Source organism: Carlito syrichta, unplaced genomic scaffold, assembly GCF_000164805.1.
Source record: "Carlito syrichta isolate Samal-C Ts95f unplaced genomic scaffold, Tarsius_syrichta-2.0.1 Scaffold288347, whole genome shotgun sequence".
NCBI lineage: Eukaryota > Metazoa > Chordata > Mammalia > Primates > Tarsiidae > Carlito > Carlito syrichta.
Genome location: NW_007232443.1, coordinates 39,875 through 59,186, shown reverse-complemented (window position 1 = coordinate 59,186; position 19,312 = coordinate 39,875). Strand labels below are relative to the sequence as shown.

Below are 19,312 nucleotides of genomic sequence, written 5' to 3'. Positions count from 1 at the left end.
AAAAAAAAAAAAAAACTGAAGAAGTCAAGGCCATCTGGACCATAGAAGGAAAACACAACTGTTTCTTTAAATGATACGGGATCTTTCAGTCAATATTTTACCCTTAACCTCTTTCATCCCAAGTTCACAGAGCAATAACAATGGACTAGGTCCATATCCTTTGTGACAAAGTGATTTTCTTTAAAATCACTCTGGTGGAGGGAGGTGTCCTTAGTACAGACAAAGGCTTTAGTTGTCCTGGGGTGGTGTGGTAGGGTTCAGCACAATGGGCACCCTCGAGGGAGGCCACAGGAGAAAGGGACTGGTTTTTTACTGATTGCATCCCCTCTCATTTGAGATGCTGTTATCAGTTGCCAGACACTTTTGTGTCTGGCCTTATAACAGCTCAGGAAGTTGTGCAATCTTGTCAAGCGTTCATAGAAGGACTGGTCCGAGGGCATACAGCTGGTAGTGGCCAAATGGACTAGAAGCAGGTCTCCCGGTTTCAAGGCTCCAGGCTTCTCCCACCTTGGACACTGACCAAAAACAGTGTCCCAGGCAGATTACAGGAAGGAGAAGGCTCTTAGCTCCAGCTCTGCTTATTCAAGGGGATTGGGAGATCAGTACTTCTCCTTTCTCTCTAAATGGACGGGTACAACAACCTCACACAGTCTTCACAGGCCCACAAGCTCAGTTACAGCAATGTGGCAGGCAGGGAGTTGATCCTCAATCTGGAGATGAGGGTTTTAAGACTACCACTAACTAGGTAAGTCACTCTGGTCAGTCACCTCCATGCTCTGGATTTCCTCTTCTATTTAAAATGCAAATGTGCCATATTCTTCTCCTGCCCCAGATCCTTCACAGATGCCTGTCGCCTTTTCAGCTACAGTTCTAACAACTTCCCTATTCAAACCTAAGCCACAGTGCAAAGTAGAGAGGAATGTGCAGAAGGGGGCTTCTGCTCCTTCTGAGCTCTTTGATACTCAGCCAGGAGAGGGTCAAGCAGACAGTGAAGGGATATGGTGGACATTAATTAGGTTCTGTACCAGGGATCTCCAACCCTGTTAGGAACTGGACTGCACAGCAGTATGTGAGTGGCAGGTAAGCAAAAGAAGTTTCATCTGTATTTGCAGCCACTCCCTGCCACTTGCATTACCACCTGAGCTCTGCCTCCTGTCAGATCAGCGGGGACATTAGATGCTCTTAGGAGTGCGAACCCTATTGTGAACTGTGCGTGCGAGGGATCTAGAAATAGAGTGCACAATAAATGTAATATACTTGACTCATCCCGAAACCACCCCCTGCCCTCCAGTTTGTGGAAAAATTATCTTTCACAAAACCGATCCCTGATGCCAAAAATATTGGGGACCACTGGTTAGACAATGGCCAGAGGCTCCCCCTCTGGCTGGAGTTGAACTGAGCTGGCCCAGCCTGACCCTTGGTAAGACTCTCACCATGCATCTGTGATTCTCCTTGACCTAACAACTACCGAGTTTCCCCCAGACAGCTTCCTTCTCGCTGTCCCTTCTCGTGGTCAGTTCCTTCTGGGTCTCTCTCTGTTATGTGTAGCTCTGACACAGTAATCACAAGTCCTGGAACTTCCCCAGGGACAGAAACTGCAAGTTGTGCTTGTTACCACACCCAAGCACAGACTTCCTATTGGCTCAGATGCTCACCCTACTCTCCAGTGATGCCCATTCAGAAGCATCACCCTGAAGACCAAGATGAAGTAAGGTGAAAATGAGACAACAGAACCATTCAGAACTCAAAAGTTGCCCTAAAAATTTCCCTGCGTGCCCATGGAGGCAAAATGTTCACCCAGTTCTGCCCACAGTTTCCCTGAGACTCACCATGTCCCTCTACCATTTTCAACACTTTCAGCCTTAAGCTGTTCATTCTCCCCTGGCCCCTACTCTCTCTTTTTCTCTCTCTCAACTCACTTGACATTTCTTTCAAGAATTCCTCCAAAACTGGGAAGGATGCTATTAACATGGTAGTAAAAGCATGAGCTCTGGATCCTGTTTTGTTTTGTTTTGTTTTTTGTTTTTTTGAGAAAGAAGGATTTATTGAGAGGACAGAAAAGCTCCCACAGTGGGAGGGGACCTGAGGGGTTGCCCCGGCTGAACTCAGCCATCCCACTTACTAAGTGACATGGGCAAGTGACTTAGTCTCTGACCTAATTTCCCCATCTGAGAACATGGATAACCATGTCCATTCATTGGGTGGTTATAAGGATTACATGTGACAAAGTTTGCAGATTCATCAGGGTAGTTAACACTACCTGGTATAACAAAAATGTCAGTGGCTTGATATAACAAGGGTTCACTTCTCACTCAATCAATAGGCTGACACAGGTTGGGTGTCTTTCCTGCACAGCTCTCCTCCAGAAGGTGATTCAAGGACCCAAGCTCCTTCTATTCCCTTGGAGTCCTCCATTAGATTCCTCCAGATGGCTGACAGATAGCAAAGACAGAGTTAATGGCCAGGCCTGAAAGTGGCACCCATCAACTTAACTTTACATTGGTTAAAATACAGTCATGTATTCCACCTATCTGCAAAGTAGGGTGGAAAATACATTTGCCCTATGTGCCAAGATGAGGAAATGGGATTGCTAAGCATCTGGCCATTCTCTGCTACAAGATGTAAAGTATTTGGCATAGCACCTGATAGGTTCTTGTTTTTCTTTTCTTTTCTTTTTTTTTAAGGTATGGTAGTCTTATGCCTGAAATGACTCCTGTTCTGAGTGCTCTCTGTAAGGCAGCAGGATACACTGGAATATCCTGCATTCACATGCTGGCTCTGCCCTGAGCAAAATATTAACCAATGACAGCCATTGTGGTTTTCTGATCTTAAAAGAAGAATGCCAATTTACCCACTTCACAGGGTTCTTCAAAAATGTCATATTCCTTATCACTAAATACATACTTCCCTCTGACTAGAATATCATATCTATCCACTCTTCGCTGAGTTACCTCCTACTCCTCCATCAGGTCTCAAGATAAATGTCACCCCTCCAGGAAGTCTTCCCTACTGTCTACCCCAAGTGTGGCTCACTGCCTATGCCCTGTGGCCCACAGTAACCTGTACTTTCCTTTTCAGAGTACTTACCACAGCATACTGAAGTCTCTGTTCACTTTCTTTACCTAGCTAGAATGTTTCTTGGGGGAAGGGACTTTGTTTTGATCACCATTTTATTCCCAGCATCAATATAGTGTCTGGCTCATGGTGAGTACATATTGGTCACATGAATTAATTTAGAATTCTGATCCTCCTTCAAAATAGTTAGGGGGTAAGACTTTTAAACTCGAATAAGCCGACACAAAACTAAAAGTAAAGACAAGCCCAGGAAGAAACATCACAGTGTTCTCCTCTTTTAAAAGGTCAGTGAGAACTAAGAAGTCATTTCAGAAGACAGCCACACCGCTTGGTCATGGCCCAGTACTCCTGAGCAATCTGCCATCTTAATTTCTCAGTTGAGCACCAGAGCATAAAAAACACCTCACATATAAAAAACCTCTCAGCTGATCTGAGGGTGTGGCAACAAGAACTGTCCCCCGAGGGGAGCCCTGACTGATCATGTGTCCTAGTGTGCCTGCAGATACCATGTAGCTAGGGCACCCCTGCCTTCACTGGCTACCACCAAGAGTGAGGTCTTTCTAGTTCCAATGCAGACCTTCAGATACAGGAAAGGATCCCCCAAACTCCACCCCCAGCCAATGTGGTACACTTTCAGTCTAGGCCACTGGGCAGAGAGATTTCTACTCTGAAGATATTGAAACAGGGATTAGATGATATCTCCATAAATCATGGGGAGAATGCCTCACTAACTCCCACACCACACATAGTGCTAATGTCACACATGCTTAAGGCAGGACCCCTTTCTCGAAAGCTACAGTGAATAAGGCCTTAAGTGTGGACACTGGGCACTGCCAGGGAAGCTGTTGTAGAGTAGGGAGCACCTGGTGACCCCAGCCCAGGCCTAGAAATGCCCCGAGGCAGGCCAGGCATGGTGGCTCATGCCTGTAATTCCAGCACTTTGGGAGGCAGAGGCAAGAGGACTGCCTGAGCCCAGGGGTTTGAGACCAGTCTGGGCAACTTGGCAAGACCTTGTCTCTACAATAAATAAATAAAAAACCTAGCTGGGTGTGATGACGTGCACCTATGGTTCCAGTTACTTGGAAGGCTAAGGTGGAAGGACTGTCTGAGCCCAGCAGGTCAGGTTGCGGTGGCCTTGAGCATGCCACTGCACTCCCGTCTGGGCAACAGTGAGACTCCGACTCAGAAAAAAAAAATTATTTATTTGATCTTTGTGCCCCCTGAGAACAAGCACAGGACTCCGAGGACACACACATAGTCCGAAGTACAAATATGCACCTGGCAAACAGACTCACAGGCACAGGCTCAAAACCACAATTGATTTCAAATCCAGACCCACCAGTCACTGCAAATCATGTATGACCACAAGTGCATGAACACACATACACTCTGAAGCAGATTTCACCCTCCAGTAAAAAGTGAGGTGGACAGAGTCTGTCTCCCATGCCCTTACATCTTTGGTGCACATGGAAGTAAGTCTCAGATAAGCCAAGTGACAGAGATGTGAGTGACAGAGCATGTGCTCAGGTGTGACCCAGTACTCCAGGAGTGCTCTCACCCAGCAGAAAAACAGGTCTGAACACAAGATTTCAGGCAAGCGAGGGAAAACGAAAGGGGCTGGGAGATGTCGTGGACACTCCTCCAAAAACATTAAATCAGGTAGGGGTCGGTGTACTCAGCCCTTGGTTTAGCTCAGAGCCCTCCAAGTAGGTCCCAGGGCAACACCAAGACGTTCCTCGGTGCCTGGAACAACTTCCTCCCCCAACTCGGAGCTCCAACGCCAAGCCTGCCCACCCCACCTTCTGCATTCACAGAGACCAGGCTGTTCCCTCGACACCTGCGCCCCAACACACACACACACACACACACACACACACACACACGTGTCCAGGCTGTCAGGACAGCTTTGACCCGACGGCCTTGGAGGCAAGCAGAAGGAGTTGGTTGGAGCCCGCGGCCACCCCTGGGGCAGTCGTGCCCTTGCCACACGAAGCCATGCGGGCGGGGGACCCAGGCGGGACGCCGACTCCCGGATGCGGCGGCCTGGGGCGGAACGAAAGCCGCCCCGCCCCGTGACGTCCGCCCGCGGGGCGCGGGAGGGGCGGGCAGCCGAGGCTTCATTCCCCAGCGGGCGAGCAGCCGCGGGAGGCGCGTCGGCCGGCTCGGCTCCCTTTCCGGACGATGCGGCGCCCAGGATGCTGCCGTGCCTGGTAGTACTCCTGGCGGTGCTGCTCGGCCTGTGCCACGGCTCTGGCGCGCACGGTAAGGCTCCCGGACCCGGCCCTGCCCCGCCCCGGGCTGTGCAGGTAGCCCGATCCGACTCCGGCCCGACCTCACCCCTCCCATAAAGTTCTGCATCCCGGGAACCACTCCATTGGCTGGGGAGACGGGCGCCCGTTACCTTCCCCGTCCCCGCTGGGCTCCTTCACTCTGGCAAGACTGGGTCTTAGGCTCACCTGTTGTGGAAGTGGAAGAGGCTGAGACCGATGAAGATGGGATCTGGGGGGTGGGATGGATAGAGAAATATGTGCAATGTCTGTGACCCCCGCACCTCCCCGCCCCTGCCAAATTCGTCATCTTCCCACCTTTCGCTGAGCTTATCAATTTCGCCCTAGCTTTTTTACTGTTCGGGTTCAAATGATGGGACTGCTTGTCCCCTGGAGAATAATTTTGATCTTCTTACTCTTTCCTGAGCCCTTCGATTAACCTCTTCCTGCCTTTCTCCCATCTCATCTTCATCCTTCACTGATCCCCCTCTTCTGATCATCCCTGCTTTGCCTGTACCCGCACCCCCAACTCATTCCCACCACCACCTGCCTGTCTCTTCCGGTGGCCCAGGCCCCTAGCTCAGCCAGCTCTCCAGGAAAGTTTCTGCAACTGAACAGAGTAAACCTGAGAGAGAGAGAGAGAGAGAGAGAGAGAGAGAGAGAGAGAGAGAGAGAGAGAGTGAAAGGGCTGGAGTTGGAGAGACCAAGGGCAGAAACAGAGCCAGTAGGGACCGAAACCACTTCTTCATGATGCCAAAATTCGAAGTAAAGCCTACAGTCAGCCATTCACGTGACCGAGAGCTGAGTCGGAGATATGCAGCCCAAACACCACAAAGACTGGCTGCATTTCTCACTTTCTGTCTAATGTTTTGAAATCGAGACACAGACTAGAGGATCAAAGACAGTACAAGAAAGAAAGCAAGAGACAGGGACAGATGTATTTTCTAAGTGAGAATGACGGAGTCAGAAGAAAAGGTGCATGATATCAGAGAGATGACGTGAAGTAGAGATCAAGGGAAGCAGGAGCAGAGTTGCCGTCACGGGGCAAAGGAGGAGAGAAGGGGAACCAGCCAGCCACTGGCTTTGCACTTCGTTCTGCTTGGTCAGCAATACTCAAAGTAGATGTGTTTACTGCATTCTTGCAAGAGAACAGGTTCAGTGATGTTTCTCCTGGGGTGTGGTGTATGTTGGAGGCAGAGGGCACAGGAGAGCAGAGCTAGGGATGGATATTTAGTATCTCACCTTGGAGTCAAGGGTGATAGCTCTTTGTGAGGATGTTCTTAGTCCAGTCTAGAACCAGAGCTGATTCATTCTGTCTGTCCTCACCCAGTCAGAGGTTGGGTATCTGGCTATTGGCAAAGCCCTTCTAGAAGCAAACACTCAATCTGGGGAGCCCAGGAGACCTATGAAGGGAAACAGGCAGATATCAACAAGCAGGCTGGCTGGGATCCTAAAGAATGCCAGAGAGGTCATGTTGGGCTAGAGCCAGAGCTGGGCCAAGATGGGGACCAGGTGTGGGGATGGAGGGCAGGCCTGGGCATAGTGCTAGGGTGGGGACAGGGATTGGGCAGCGCTGGGGTCTAGCTCTTTTGAGAGCTCATGACTGTCATGCCTTGGCCCCTGGCCCCTGCCTTCTCATTTGGGATGTGTTAGACCTAGCTTGACTTTTCTCAGCCGCCACTGTGGCTTCTGATCATAGACAGCATGGAGCAATAATTCAAGAACACACACTAGCTGTGGAATCAGACATATCTGGATTCTAGTCCCCACTCTATCTTTTACTGACTCCTTTGGCCTTGGGCAGTTCACTTAGCCTCTTTGCGTCTCCTTTTTCTTTGGTAACATTGGAGCCATCAATGCCTACCGTGTGGGACTATTGTACTAATTAAGTGAAACATACGTAAAGTGCTTAGTACAGTGCTCAGCTCATAGTAAAGCTCTCAATAAATGATAGCTGTTATATTCCTCGCTGTCACCCTCTTCCTCCTCCTCATCCCTGGGGGGGGGCTCTCCTAGCTCTGGTACTGACACTCTTCTCCTCAGGGACAGAACTCCCCAGACCTCCGTCTGTGTGGTTCAAAGCAGAGTTTTTCCACCACATCCTCCACTGGATGCCCATCTCAAATCAGTCTGAAAGTACCTATTATGAAGTGGCACTCCTGAGGTGAGGAAAAGGGAGAATGGAGGGAGGAGGGATGTGAGGGAGGGAGCAGATGGCTTCCACTCCTCCTACTTCCCTGCCTTGCTATTAAGGTGAGACCAGGAGGGACCCTGGCACATATACATCAATTGACAAGTCTGATGGAGTTTTGTCTGTGCAAAGCAATGTCCTGGGAGCCTGGAGAGAGAAGGCGGAGATACTGCCTTTGCCCTCAAGGCTTTTCTCTCTGGAAGACCAGGAAAAGCTTCCACAGTGTAGCTGGAAGATAGGGAAGCCCTAAAGGCTACAACTGCAGTTGGGAGAAGGGAAAGACCAGCTGTGTTGCGAGGTCCAGCAAGTCTTCCTGAAGGAGCTGGGACTTGAGTTCCTCACATTCCTATCTAAGAGTCTTTTGGACCACAGAGAAATTGGCACAGGGTCCCAGAACCAGGGGAGACTTCTTGCAATGAGATGCCCTCAACTAAAGGAAGTACCTTGAGGCTGTACCAGTTTCTCCCATTATGTGAGCTCTTTCCCTGGCCTCTGGCTTCTCTCTTAAAGGAGATAGGTTTGATCACAAGTTCCTCTCTAGTGCTTACCTTGGTATCTCCTTAGGTATGGTGGACAAGAGCCCTGGAAACTCATCCCCACCTGTAACCAGACCTTGGCACTGTCCTGTGACCTCACCATGGTGACTCTGGACCTGTACCATAACAATGGCTACCGGGTCAAAGTGCGGGCAGTGGACAGCGGCTGGCACTCCAACTGGACCTTCGCCAATACCCGCTTCACTGTGGATGAAGGTGCTTTTCCTCCCCTTGACCTAGAACATTGCTTTTTGGGATCCTTTCCAGCCAGTCTTTTCTCTCCATTCCCATAGCTTGCCTTGTTAGCCAGGCTTCCCTTGTTGCCCAAGCAGGGCAGCACTTTGGAGAAGGTTGAAAAAATAGCCAAAGTTTGTTTGAGATTTAAAAGGGAACTAGAGTTGTTTATCCTACAAAAGAGAGGTCTTGGGATGGGTTGGGGTAGCTGAGTCATGAGAAACAGGCCCGTGAACTTGTTGGGTTTAAAGAGGGGAAGCAAATCTGTAAATACTTAGCATGGGACAGTAAGCAGTAGGCAAAATTTGGGTGTGGCCCTTCCCCCTTTAGGAGTGAACTTCCAGGGCTCATTTCTTTAATGAAAGGAGAGGTGCTACTGAAGGGAAATTGGGAATCTCTCTCCAGCGAGGTAAGAGGAAGGATAAGCCCCAGACTCAGTGGGATGCTTCCATCTCACCAGTTGGGACTGAGCGTGTTCTATGTGCATGGTGAGCTTGCCTGCAGCGGATGGTCTAGGAGGTCATTGGCTCCCAAATGCCAGACCACAAGCCCCTGCTCTGCTGGCTGCAGAAACAATTCCTGGGAAGTGTGTCTAACATATATATTTCCAGGGCTTGGCCTCAGAAATTCAAAGTCACTGTGTGTTGAGTGGGTCTAGGGCATCTGTATTTTTTTTTTTTAATGTTTGGTTCTTCTTTGTGTTTTGATTTGAACAAAACAATTATAAAAGGACATTTTTGAGGAAGTAGTCATAGTTGTATATGGGATGGTTTTTAAGATACATTACAAGATATTTTATTCATTTGTTACATCTGATAACGGCATAGTAGTTATATTTTAAAAGTAGGTGTTTATGTTAGGGATATATTCTTCAGTAATTAAGAAATAAATAATACAGTGCTTGGGATTTTCTTTAACATACTACAGCAATTCATGCAGGGGGTATAGATGAAACAAAATTGGCTTAATGTTTGCAATTATTGAATCTGTGACATTGGAAATCATCACATTTTTGTGTCTATTGAAGCTTTCCACCCAAAAATGTAATAAATGCAATTTATCATATTAACTATTTACAAAGGAAAACATCATTTAAAAAGAAACTCTGCAGAGTTAGAGTAGGAAGAAAATGCCCTAACCTGTAGAAAGGCATCTACACATAAGCCTACCATAAATATTATGCTTAACAATGAAGCGTTGAGAACATTCCATCTTAAAATTTTTTTGAAATTTTCATTTATTTTTAATTTTAATAATAATTGTGTGTATTTATGAGGTACAGTGTGGTGTTTCAGTGCACGTATGCATTTTGGAATGATCAAATCAGGGTAATTAGCATACCTATCACCCCAAATATTTATCATTTCTTTGTGGTGAAAACATTTAAAATCCTCTCTTTTTGCTATTTTGAAATACAACAATATATTATTAGTAACTGTAGCCATCTTGCAGGCACCAGAACTTACTCCTCCTGCCTAATTGAACCAATAACCTATCCTTTCCCTGTCCCCTTTTTCCTCCCTCAACCTCCAGCCTCTGGTAACCACCATTCTACTTTCTACTCCTATGAATTTGATTCTAGAAGAATTTGATTTAGATTCTGCCTATAAGTGAGATCATATGGTATTTGTCTCTCTCTGCCTGGCTTATTTTACTTAACATGATATCCCCTGGGTATTTCCATGTTATCACAAATGACAATTTCTTGTTTTTTAAAGACTGAATAATATTCCATTATGTATATATACTACATTTTTTAAACTTGTTCATCCATTCATGGACACTTATGTTGTTTCCCTATCTTGGTTACAGTGAATAATGCTGCAGTGAACATGGAAGCATAGCTATCTTTTCAATATACTGATTTCAGTTCCTTTGGACAATATGCTCAGTTGTGGGATGACTGGATCATCTATAATTCTATTTTTAGATTTTTGGGAGCCTCCATTCCTGTTTTGTGTAAGGGTTGTACTAATTGACAGCCATCAGTGTATAAGGACTCCCTTTTCTCCACATACTCACCAGCACTTATCTTTCATCTTTTAGTTAATAGCTAGTCTAGCAGGTGTGAGGTGGTAACTCATTGTGGTTTTAATATACATTTCTCTGATGATTAGAGACGTTGACCAGTTTTTCATATATCTGTCAGCCATTTCTTTAGAGCAATGTCTCTTCAAGTCTTTTGTCCATTTTTAGAGCCATTTCTTTAGAGAAATGTCTCTTCAAGTCTTTTGTCCATTTTATGTGTTTTCTTGTTATTGAGTAATTTAAGTTCCTTGCATATTTTGGGTATTAGCCCTTATCCAATGTATGATTTGCAAATATTTTCTTCTAATTTGTAGGTTGTCTCTTCACTCTATTGTCTTCTTTCCTGTGAAGAACCTTTTTAGTTTGATGTAATTCCATTTGTCTATTTTTGCTTTTGTTGCCTATGCTTTGGGGGTCATATCCAAGAAATCTCTGTCATGTCCAATGTCACAGAGCTCTGCTCCTAGATTTTCCTGTAGCAGTTTTATAAATCCAGGTCTTACACTTGTCTTTAATCAGTTTCGAGTTAATTCTTATATAAGGGGTGATATAGGGTCCCTCTTCATTCTTCTATTTGTGGATAGCCAGTTTTCCCAGCACCATTTATTGAAGAGACTGCCCTTTCTCCATTGTGTGTTCTTGACACCTTTGTCAAAAATCAGTTGGATATAGATGTGTGGGTTTATTTCTAGTATCTCTATCCTATTCCTTTGATCAATGTATCTGATTTTAGGGCATCTGTATTTTTAGCATGCACCCATCCCCTCCTCAAGTCCTTGTGTTCTGCTGGGCTGGGAAACCTGTGGTCTAGGTTTTAGGGATGGTAAAGCTTAACCCCGAGGCAAGGCATGGATGGGACACCTAGGCCGTCCCAGTCCTCAGACCTCATGCTTTTGCCCCCTCCACCCCCCACCCAGTGACTCTGACAGTTGGCAGCGTGAAACTAGAGATGTACGACGGCACCATCCTCGGGATGATCCAGCCTCCCAGGCCCAAGATGGCCCCCGCAGGCAACACATATGAAAGTATCTTCAGTCACTTCCGCGAGTATGAGATTGCTATTCGCAAGGTGCCAGGAAACTATACGGTATGAGGTTCCCCAAGACCACAGGGCCAGTGCTCCTCGGGCTTCCCTGTTCTCTGGGCTGGAAGCACCTCTTGTGTGCTGCTGATGAACTTTGCTGGCAGAGTAGAGGGAAGGCCTAGGGAGTGGGGTGGAGGAGGGAGTTGAAATGACCTCAGCCCTCAAAGCTGTGCTCCTGTGAAATGGTGGGGAAGGCTCTGCCTGTGATGGGTGCCATCTGAGACATTCCATAGCTGTTGTTTCTGATTCCCTTGCAGTGGTATTTTATTTCATCTTATAGATGGAGTAGTGAGGCTCTGGGAGGCTATGGAACTTACCCAAGGCACCCCTGTTAATAGAAGAGCTGGAATCTGCAAAACCTCTCCCCTTTCCTCTCTACCACAGTTGATTCCAGCCTCTTCTGGAAAGATCTCCAACTTCTATAAAACACTCCCCTTTCTCTTTTAACACAAAATAAATTGTGGTAATTACAGAGATCTTGAACTGCATTGATAATTGCAGAGTTTGCTGCCTTAGGCCAAGAAGACCGAGAGGGCTTGGCCACAATTACCTCTAAAGGTCCCCTCCAGCTCTCAGTGATTGCGAGCCATGAAATAAGAGGATTTTGTTTAGTGTCGTTGTTTTTGTTTCAGTTCACAAAGAAGAAGGTAAAAAATGAAAACTTCAGCTTCCCAACCTCTGGAGAGGTGGGAAAGTTCTGTGTCAAGGTGAAACCATCTGTCAGCTCCCGAATCAACAAGGGTTTATGGTCTGAAGAGGAGTGCATCATCCTCACCAAGCAGTGTGAGTTGATCAAGACTACAGTCAGGACAAAAGGGACACTGGGAGGGTCTTGGCAATCTCCCCGCCGGGGCCCAAAAAAGTATTCGTTCCAGAATGCTGGTGCTAGGCACTGCCCTGCATAGCTCTTTATCCTCACACAACCTGTGAGAGAAGTCCTATTGACCCATTTTAGAGATGAGAAACCTGAAGCTCGGTATAAGCAACTTCCTAGGGCTGCACAGCTGGGACTTGGTGGCAGAGCCAAGTCTCCTAATTCTGGAGCTTTCCACTTAACACAGCTATGTTTCCCAAGAAACCCCCTCCCCCAGGCCATCCTCAGTCAGCTGTGCTAGTTCCTGTTGTTACAGTTCTCTTATGATCTTCCTCAGAACCAGGAGTACAAAAGGCTTCTCCTTACCTCCCCCCAGCCACACCAGAGAAAGCAGAACTGAGCTGACTTCGCACCAGGGCTGCTAGAGTCAACAGACACTGCTTCAGGCTCTCAGCCAGGTGCTGGGGTCATAGGGAAGAGAGAGGATATGGGGTGTAGAGCCCATGGTCCTGCCCACAAGGATCTTGAAGCCCAGCCAGGGAGACAGAGTGTACACAGAGGAGGCCATGTGAGCAGCTCAAGACAGCAGATGTCAAGTGCCCTATGACCCGTGCCAACCTCAAGTACTCTGGGAGTGCCCAGTCCAGTGTGGGCAGGGCCAAGATGAAAGTGGCTCCTTCTAGGTCTATAATAAATGTGAGTTTATGGAGGACATTCAACAATGCCATGCCATTGAAGTCTCAATGCAGAGTAAGGCCCTAACTGTGTGCCAGGCAGCCTTAGAGCCTTTTATACATTTGGTCGTTGATGTAAGAAATAGTTTTGTTCAAATCTCAGCCTTACCAAATGAGGTACAGGACTTTGAGCAAGTGACTTAAGTGAGCCTGTGCCTCAGAATCTGTAAAATTGGACTGGTGAGAGCATTTACCTCCGGAGGTTGTTATAAGGACCTGATGGCATAAGAAAAGTACTTGGTACTTGAGAAATGCTATTTATGTGCTTCACAGCCATCTTATGAGGTAGGTGCTATAAGTTTTCTCATTTTATAGATGAACAAACTAAGGCTCAGAGAGATTAAGCAATTTATTCACAGTCTCACAGCTAGTAAGTGGCAAAACTGGGATTTGAACCCAGGCCTGGCCGCCCTTTCTTCTTACTGGCTGTGCCATCCTGTTCTACTGTTTGCTATGGTGTGAGTGAGTTATGTGCAGAGAGCTGGAAGCAGTTAGTAGGTATAATAAGGGAATCCTTCAGGGCAGGGTTTGAAAGACCAGGCAGGGATTTGCAGAAACCTAGCCACACCTAGAGCTGTGGCCTACAGGTTGCCTGGGGCCACTCACTGAGTGGTTTCTGAGAGTGACTGAGGGATCTGTGGGGACCATCCCTGCATGTCCCATGGTGCCAGGCCACAAATGCATCTCTCTGGGCCTACAGATTTCACCATGACCATCCTCTGCATCTTCTTCACCTTCATCCTGCTGCTTTGTGGAGTCCTCGCCTACTGCCTGGCCCTGCAACTGTACGTGCGGCGCCGGAGAAAGCTGCCCACTGTCCTGGTGAGTCTTCCAGCAAGGCCTGTGTTATCCCTCCCAGCCACATCAGAGTTCCCAGGAGGACAGGAAGTTCCTCCCAGACAGACCATTCCCTCAGCCTGCTTGCACCTTTGGCCCTGGTGATGCTTTGATCAGGCACCATGGGGGACAGAGGGAGGAAGTAAACACAAAGCCCAGTTCTGAGAATGTTGCCTCCTAGTAGCCCAGAACAAACACGTGTTGAGTAATTGCAAACCTTAGTCACCCAGAGCCGGACATTAGGATATACCAGTAGCAGGCCTTGGACTAGCCCCTGTGTGTTGACTCTCCAAGGCAGGCACAGACATTATCCTTATCTTATAAGTGAGGCATCTGAGGCACAGAGAAGTTGTTACATGCTCATGGCCACGCAGCCAGGAAGAGCCAGCCCTGGAGCCTGTTATCCCACCCTCAGTGGCAATGGGTGTTCCCACTGAAAGAACAAAAGACCGGAAGTACTTGCTGGTCCTTGAGCTGCTATCAGAGTGGGCATGGGCAGAGTGGAGAGGAAATGGGGGAAAAGCTCATGGAGGAGGCCAGGACCTTCTGCCCTTCCAGGGTGTGTCCTCTTGTTACACTGTCCTGACAAATGAAACATATGTCGCAAACCAGTTTCCAAAGCTCAACTTGCAAGGGTTGAGTACCATTTTCCAAACCTGGGTCTGTCTCTGGCCTGGAGTTCAGGCTGTGTTGAAGGTTGCCGGACCACAGCCCCCAAAGCTGGCATTGTTGTGTGATGACTGAGGGCTTGGCTGGGAAGGACCCGGCTTGGTCAGTGAGGCAGGGACCCCAGAGAAATTCACAGCTGGGAAAGGAATCCAGAGGGATCATAGAATCTCTAGAAAAAGTAAGGAGAGAGACGAAGACTGTCTGACACTCAGGAAGTATGTGTGTGGTAGTGGAAAGGTAGGACTGCCTGGCCAAATTAGGGTGTTTGTCCAGGAAAAAAAGAACTGTATTCCCAGCTCCAGCACCCTAGTAGAAGAGTATGATGGGCCGGGCTCGATGGCTCAGCCTATAACCCTAGCACTTTGGGAGGCTGAGGCAAGTGGATTGCCTGAGCCCGTGGGTTCGAGACCAGCCTGGGCAACTTGGCAAGACCTCGTCTCTATAATAAATAAACACAAAACTAGCCAGGTTTGGTAGCATGTGCCTGTAATTCCGGCTACTTGGAAGGCTGAGGCAGAAGGATCGCCTGAGCCCAGTAGGTCGATGCTGGGGTGGCCGTGAGTGTGCCACTGCACTCCAGCCTGGGCAACAGAGTGAGATTCCAACTCAAAAAGAGAAAGAAAAGTATGATGAAGAGACTGGGGACAGCAGCCCCTACAACCTTAGAGGACTGTAAAGTTCTTCCTTGTATGTAGCTGAAGTATGCAACTCATGGTTCTTTCTGTGTGCTCCTGGGAGATTCAGTTCCACAAACATGTATTCACTGGCCTGTTTAACAAGTACTTTGAGCACATACTATGTGCAGGACTGGGAACTGGAGTGGTGATGGCTTATAGGTGAATACACTGAGCCTGTTCTCAGGGGTGGGCAACCAGGACGTGATAACTAGAAAGCAGAGGGGTGGGAGCAGGGTGGTTGTGGTACACTGACTGGGAGACACTTCGCTGGGGATCAGGAGAGACATCTAGAAACAGTGAGTTGGCAATTGAGCTACAGATACTGAACACCTACTACCTGAACATGCAAAATGCTGTTTAGGAAGAAGCTGACTAATGTGGTCCCAAGGGGCTTGATTCCAGCCAGTGTGTAAGCTATTAATTTGAATGCAAAGCAGTGAAATAGACATAGATGCAAAAATGCCGAGAGGGCATGCGACTTCTGTTTTGTTTTGTTTTTTTCCTTCCTTCTGTGCTTTTGGAAATTTGACTTGTCCTGGAGAGTTTTGTTTTTTTCTCTTCAGGATAAATATAGCCCAATTCCTTTCACCTAATGATCATAGTCATTACTAACTTCATGAATAAATTGTAATGCTCAGAGCACTTTTGCATTCATTAGTTTGTTCTCATTCATCAGCTGGTTTGATCTGATCTTTCCATAATCCAGGTAAGTATTACTAGAAAAGCAAGAAATTTCAAATCAGGACAGTTGAACATACATTCTAGGCTCTTGGCACAAAGTTTGTGTAGCACAAAGTCTGTGTGACTTTGTGCAAGTTGCTTAACTTCTGAGAGCCTCAGTTTTCTCCTCTAGGAAATAAAGGTAATAATACTTCCCTTACAGAATTACTGGAGGATAAAGTTCAACTCAGCACATTTATTGATGCCTCCTATATACCATGCTTTGCTCTCAGACTTTACATGTGTTAACCACAACATAAGGCAGGTACTGTTGTTATAGTCGTGTTACAGATGAGGGACCAAAGCACAGAGAAGTTCAGTAATTTGACCAAGGTGACAAATCTGGTAAGAGGCAGAGTTGGGATTTGAGCCCACAAAATCTGGCTCCATAGTACACATTTTTTGGGGGGAAGGGGGAAGCAGGATTTATTGAGAGGGCAGAAAAGCTCCCAGAGCAGGAGTGGATCCAAGGGGTTATCCCAGAGTACACATTCTTAATCACCAAGCGATGTGAAAGTAATAGGGATTCAACCAGTAAAAGCTGCATTTGAGACCTCAGATACCAAGGAAATGAGGGCAGGTGTAAGTGAGTCAGTAAGTCAGTCAATAGACCTTATGAGTGCTTATTTTATGCCAGCACAGTTTAGGCTGTAGTGACAGCATGGCAAACAAGACTAGACAGTTCCTGCCCTTGAGAAGCTTATGTTCTTTTGGAAATATAGAGATGAGTAATGGTATGTATGGTGGAAGGGGCAGAAAACAAATAAGTAAAATACAGTAATTCCAGGAACTAAGTGCTAGGAAGAAGCAAACAAGGTTCACATGGAAAGAATAGCTGGAGCATTCCTTTGGCCATAGTGGCCTCTCTGAAGAGGTGAATCCTGAGCTGAGCCCTGAACAATGAGGAGGATACAGCCATACAAAGTGCTGAGAGGAGAGTATTTCAAGCAGAAGGAGTAGCTTGTGCAAAGGCCCTGAGACAGCACTGTGCTCGATGTGTTCTGGGACAGAAAATACAAGTGTGGCTAGGACAGAGGAGTGAAGGGGCGAAGGGTTACTTGACTTCCATGGGATTCTTGGCAATGAATGGGGGCAGATCCTTGGTTGCTAGTTCTGTACCTGTGCCACCTCCCCCACACCACAGCCACTTTGTTTGTGCAGGTCCCACCTTGGGGAATGGAGAAGTTAATTTGGTGTTTCACATACAGAATTTTATTTATTTATTTATTTTTGAGTTGGAGTCTCACTCTGTCACTAAGGCTGTAGTGCAGTGGCACATTTATGGCCACCCCAGCATCGACCTGCTGGACTCTGGTGATCCTTCCACGCCAGCCTTCCAAATAGCCAGAACTATAGGCACGCAATACCTTGTCTGGCTAATTTTTGATTTATTGTAGAGATGTGGTCTCACCAAGTTGCCTGGGCTGGTCTCGAGCCCACAGTCTCAGGCAATCCACTCGCCTCACCTCCCAAAGTGCTGGGATTACAGGTTGAGCCACCGAGCCCAGCCGCGTACAGAATTTTTAAAATGAGATGAGTAGGATTAGATGGACTAGGAGGGAACAGAACAGACAGGCTATATTATGGCACATAGGTCATCATGCTCAATATTATTTTGTGAAGCTGGTTTCAGTTATTTATATATGAATTATATATACAAGTTATTACGTAACTTATTTCTGATTTGGGGTCATAGTCCAAAAAGTTTAAGACACTCTTCTAGATGGGTCTGGCCTGTTCTGAAATAAATTTGAAAGATGGAGCCACCTGAGAATTTTTCCCATTCCCAGCAGGCTCTGCCTGTCATTCCATCCGGGCCCCAAGAACACAGGCTTCTTATGTATCTGACCTGGCCACACTGGCTTGCATCAAGAGAAAAGCCTTATTCTAAGACAAAACAGAAAGAATAAACTGCCTTAGGATCCAGGCTCCACAGGCCTCTCTGTTGAAGCTCTTTTCTGGGACCTGTGGCCTCACCTGGCAGCACTGGGGTGGGTTCCTGCTGGTGACCCCACCTCTCTCATTCTGCCCTCCCTTTCCCAGGTCTTCGAGAAGCCCAGCCCCTTCATCCTCGTCAGCCAGCTTCCTTGCCCAGAGGCCCAAGACACCATCCACCCCCTGGATGAGGAGCCCTTCCTGAAAGTGTCCCCAGAGCTGAGGAACTCGGACCTGCATGGCAGCACGGACAGTGGCTTTGGCAGTACCAAACCATCCCTGCAGACTGAAGAGCCCCAGTTCCTCCTCCCTGCCCCCCACCCTCAGGCCGGTGGAACTCTGGGAAGCGGAGAGCACCCGGAGATGGAGGGCAGCTGTCATATTGGCAGCAGCGACAGCACAGACAGTGGGATTTGCCTGCAGGAGCCCAGCCTGAGCCCTGGCATGGGGTCTGCCTGGGAGCAGCAGGCCAGGAGTAACAGCACAGGCCAGGATGACAGTGGCATTGGCCACTGTCAAAACTCTGAGGGGCAGCCTGGGGACACACTGGGTGGCTCAACCTTAGGCCATGTCAGTCCCCAAGAGCCCGAGGTGCCTGAGGAAGAAGACTCAGCTGCGGTAGCATTCCAGGGCTACCTGAAGCAGACCAGATGCACAGAAGAGAAGACAACCAAGACAGGCTGCCTGGAGGAAGAGTCCCCCTTAACAGATGGCCTTGGCCCCAAATTCAGGATGTGCCTGGATGCTGAGGCAGGCTGGCCTCCACCAGCCCTGGCTAAGGGCTATTTGAAACAGGATCCCCTAAGAATGACGCTTGCTCCCTCAGGGGCCTCACCTAGACAGTGGAACCAACCAGCCAAGGATTGGCCACTTCTGGACTTGACCAGCTGTGGTGACCTGGGAGCATCTGACTGGAGCTTTGCCCATGATCTTGCACCTCTGGACTATGCTGCCACCCCAGGCAGTTTCCTGGGTACCTTCAACTCCGACCTGGTCACCCTGCCACTGATCTCCAGCCTGCACTCAAATGAGTGACTTGAGCAAAAGGGTTGCTTTTGTTTTCAGCCATGCCTGCTCCCCTACCTGGACCAGGAAAAGGAGCTCCAGGGGTCAGAAGTGAAACATGAAGCAGTCTGGGCACTTTTCTGCAAGCCCATTGGGGCCAGTCCTTTCTAGGAACTGCAGGGCTGGGCAGAGTGTCGGGGGCAGCAGGAGGCCATCTTGCTAAACTAGTGTTGCATGTGTGGGTGGCATTAGCCTGTTCTGCTCACTGGGGCCCTGCAGACTCTGGCAGAGCTGAGAAAGGTAGGGTGGAGGCCTCCTCCCTCCTCTGGACCCTTTCTTGTGACGTAAAGGATTATTTGCTCAGGGGAACCATGGGGTTTTCTGGAGCTGTGACGAGGCCACCAGGCTGAAGTCATCTCAGACCTGGGCCTCCCCCATAGGCCAGTCAAGGGTCAGAGCCTCCAGCAGAATGAGGACTGAGGATGGGAGATTCAGGGCCTCAATGC

The 19,312-nt window shown here is 48.0% G+C and overlaps 1 protein-coding gene across 1 annotated transcript; it reads left to right on the top strand.

Annotated features, from left to right (window-relative positions):
• Positions 1-5,270: 5,270 nt before the first annotated feature.
• On the top strand, positions 5,271-18,836 carry IL10RA (interleukin 10 receptor subunit alpha). Its single transcript, XM_008053646.1, has 7 exons — positions 5,271-5,337; positions 7,386-7,506; positions 8,098-8,285; positions 11,249-11,418; positions 12,048-12,198; positions 13,664-13,785; positions 17,910-18,836. Exons 1-7 carry the CDS (start codon positions 5,271-5,273, stop codon positions 18,834-18,836), a joined length of 1,746 nt encoding a protein of 581 aa, XP_008051837.1.
• Positions 18,837-19,312: the final 476 nt, after the last annotated feature.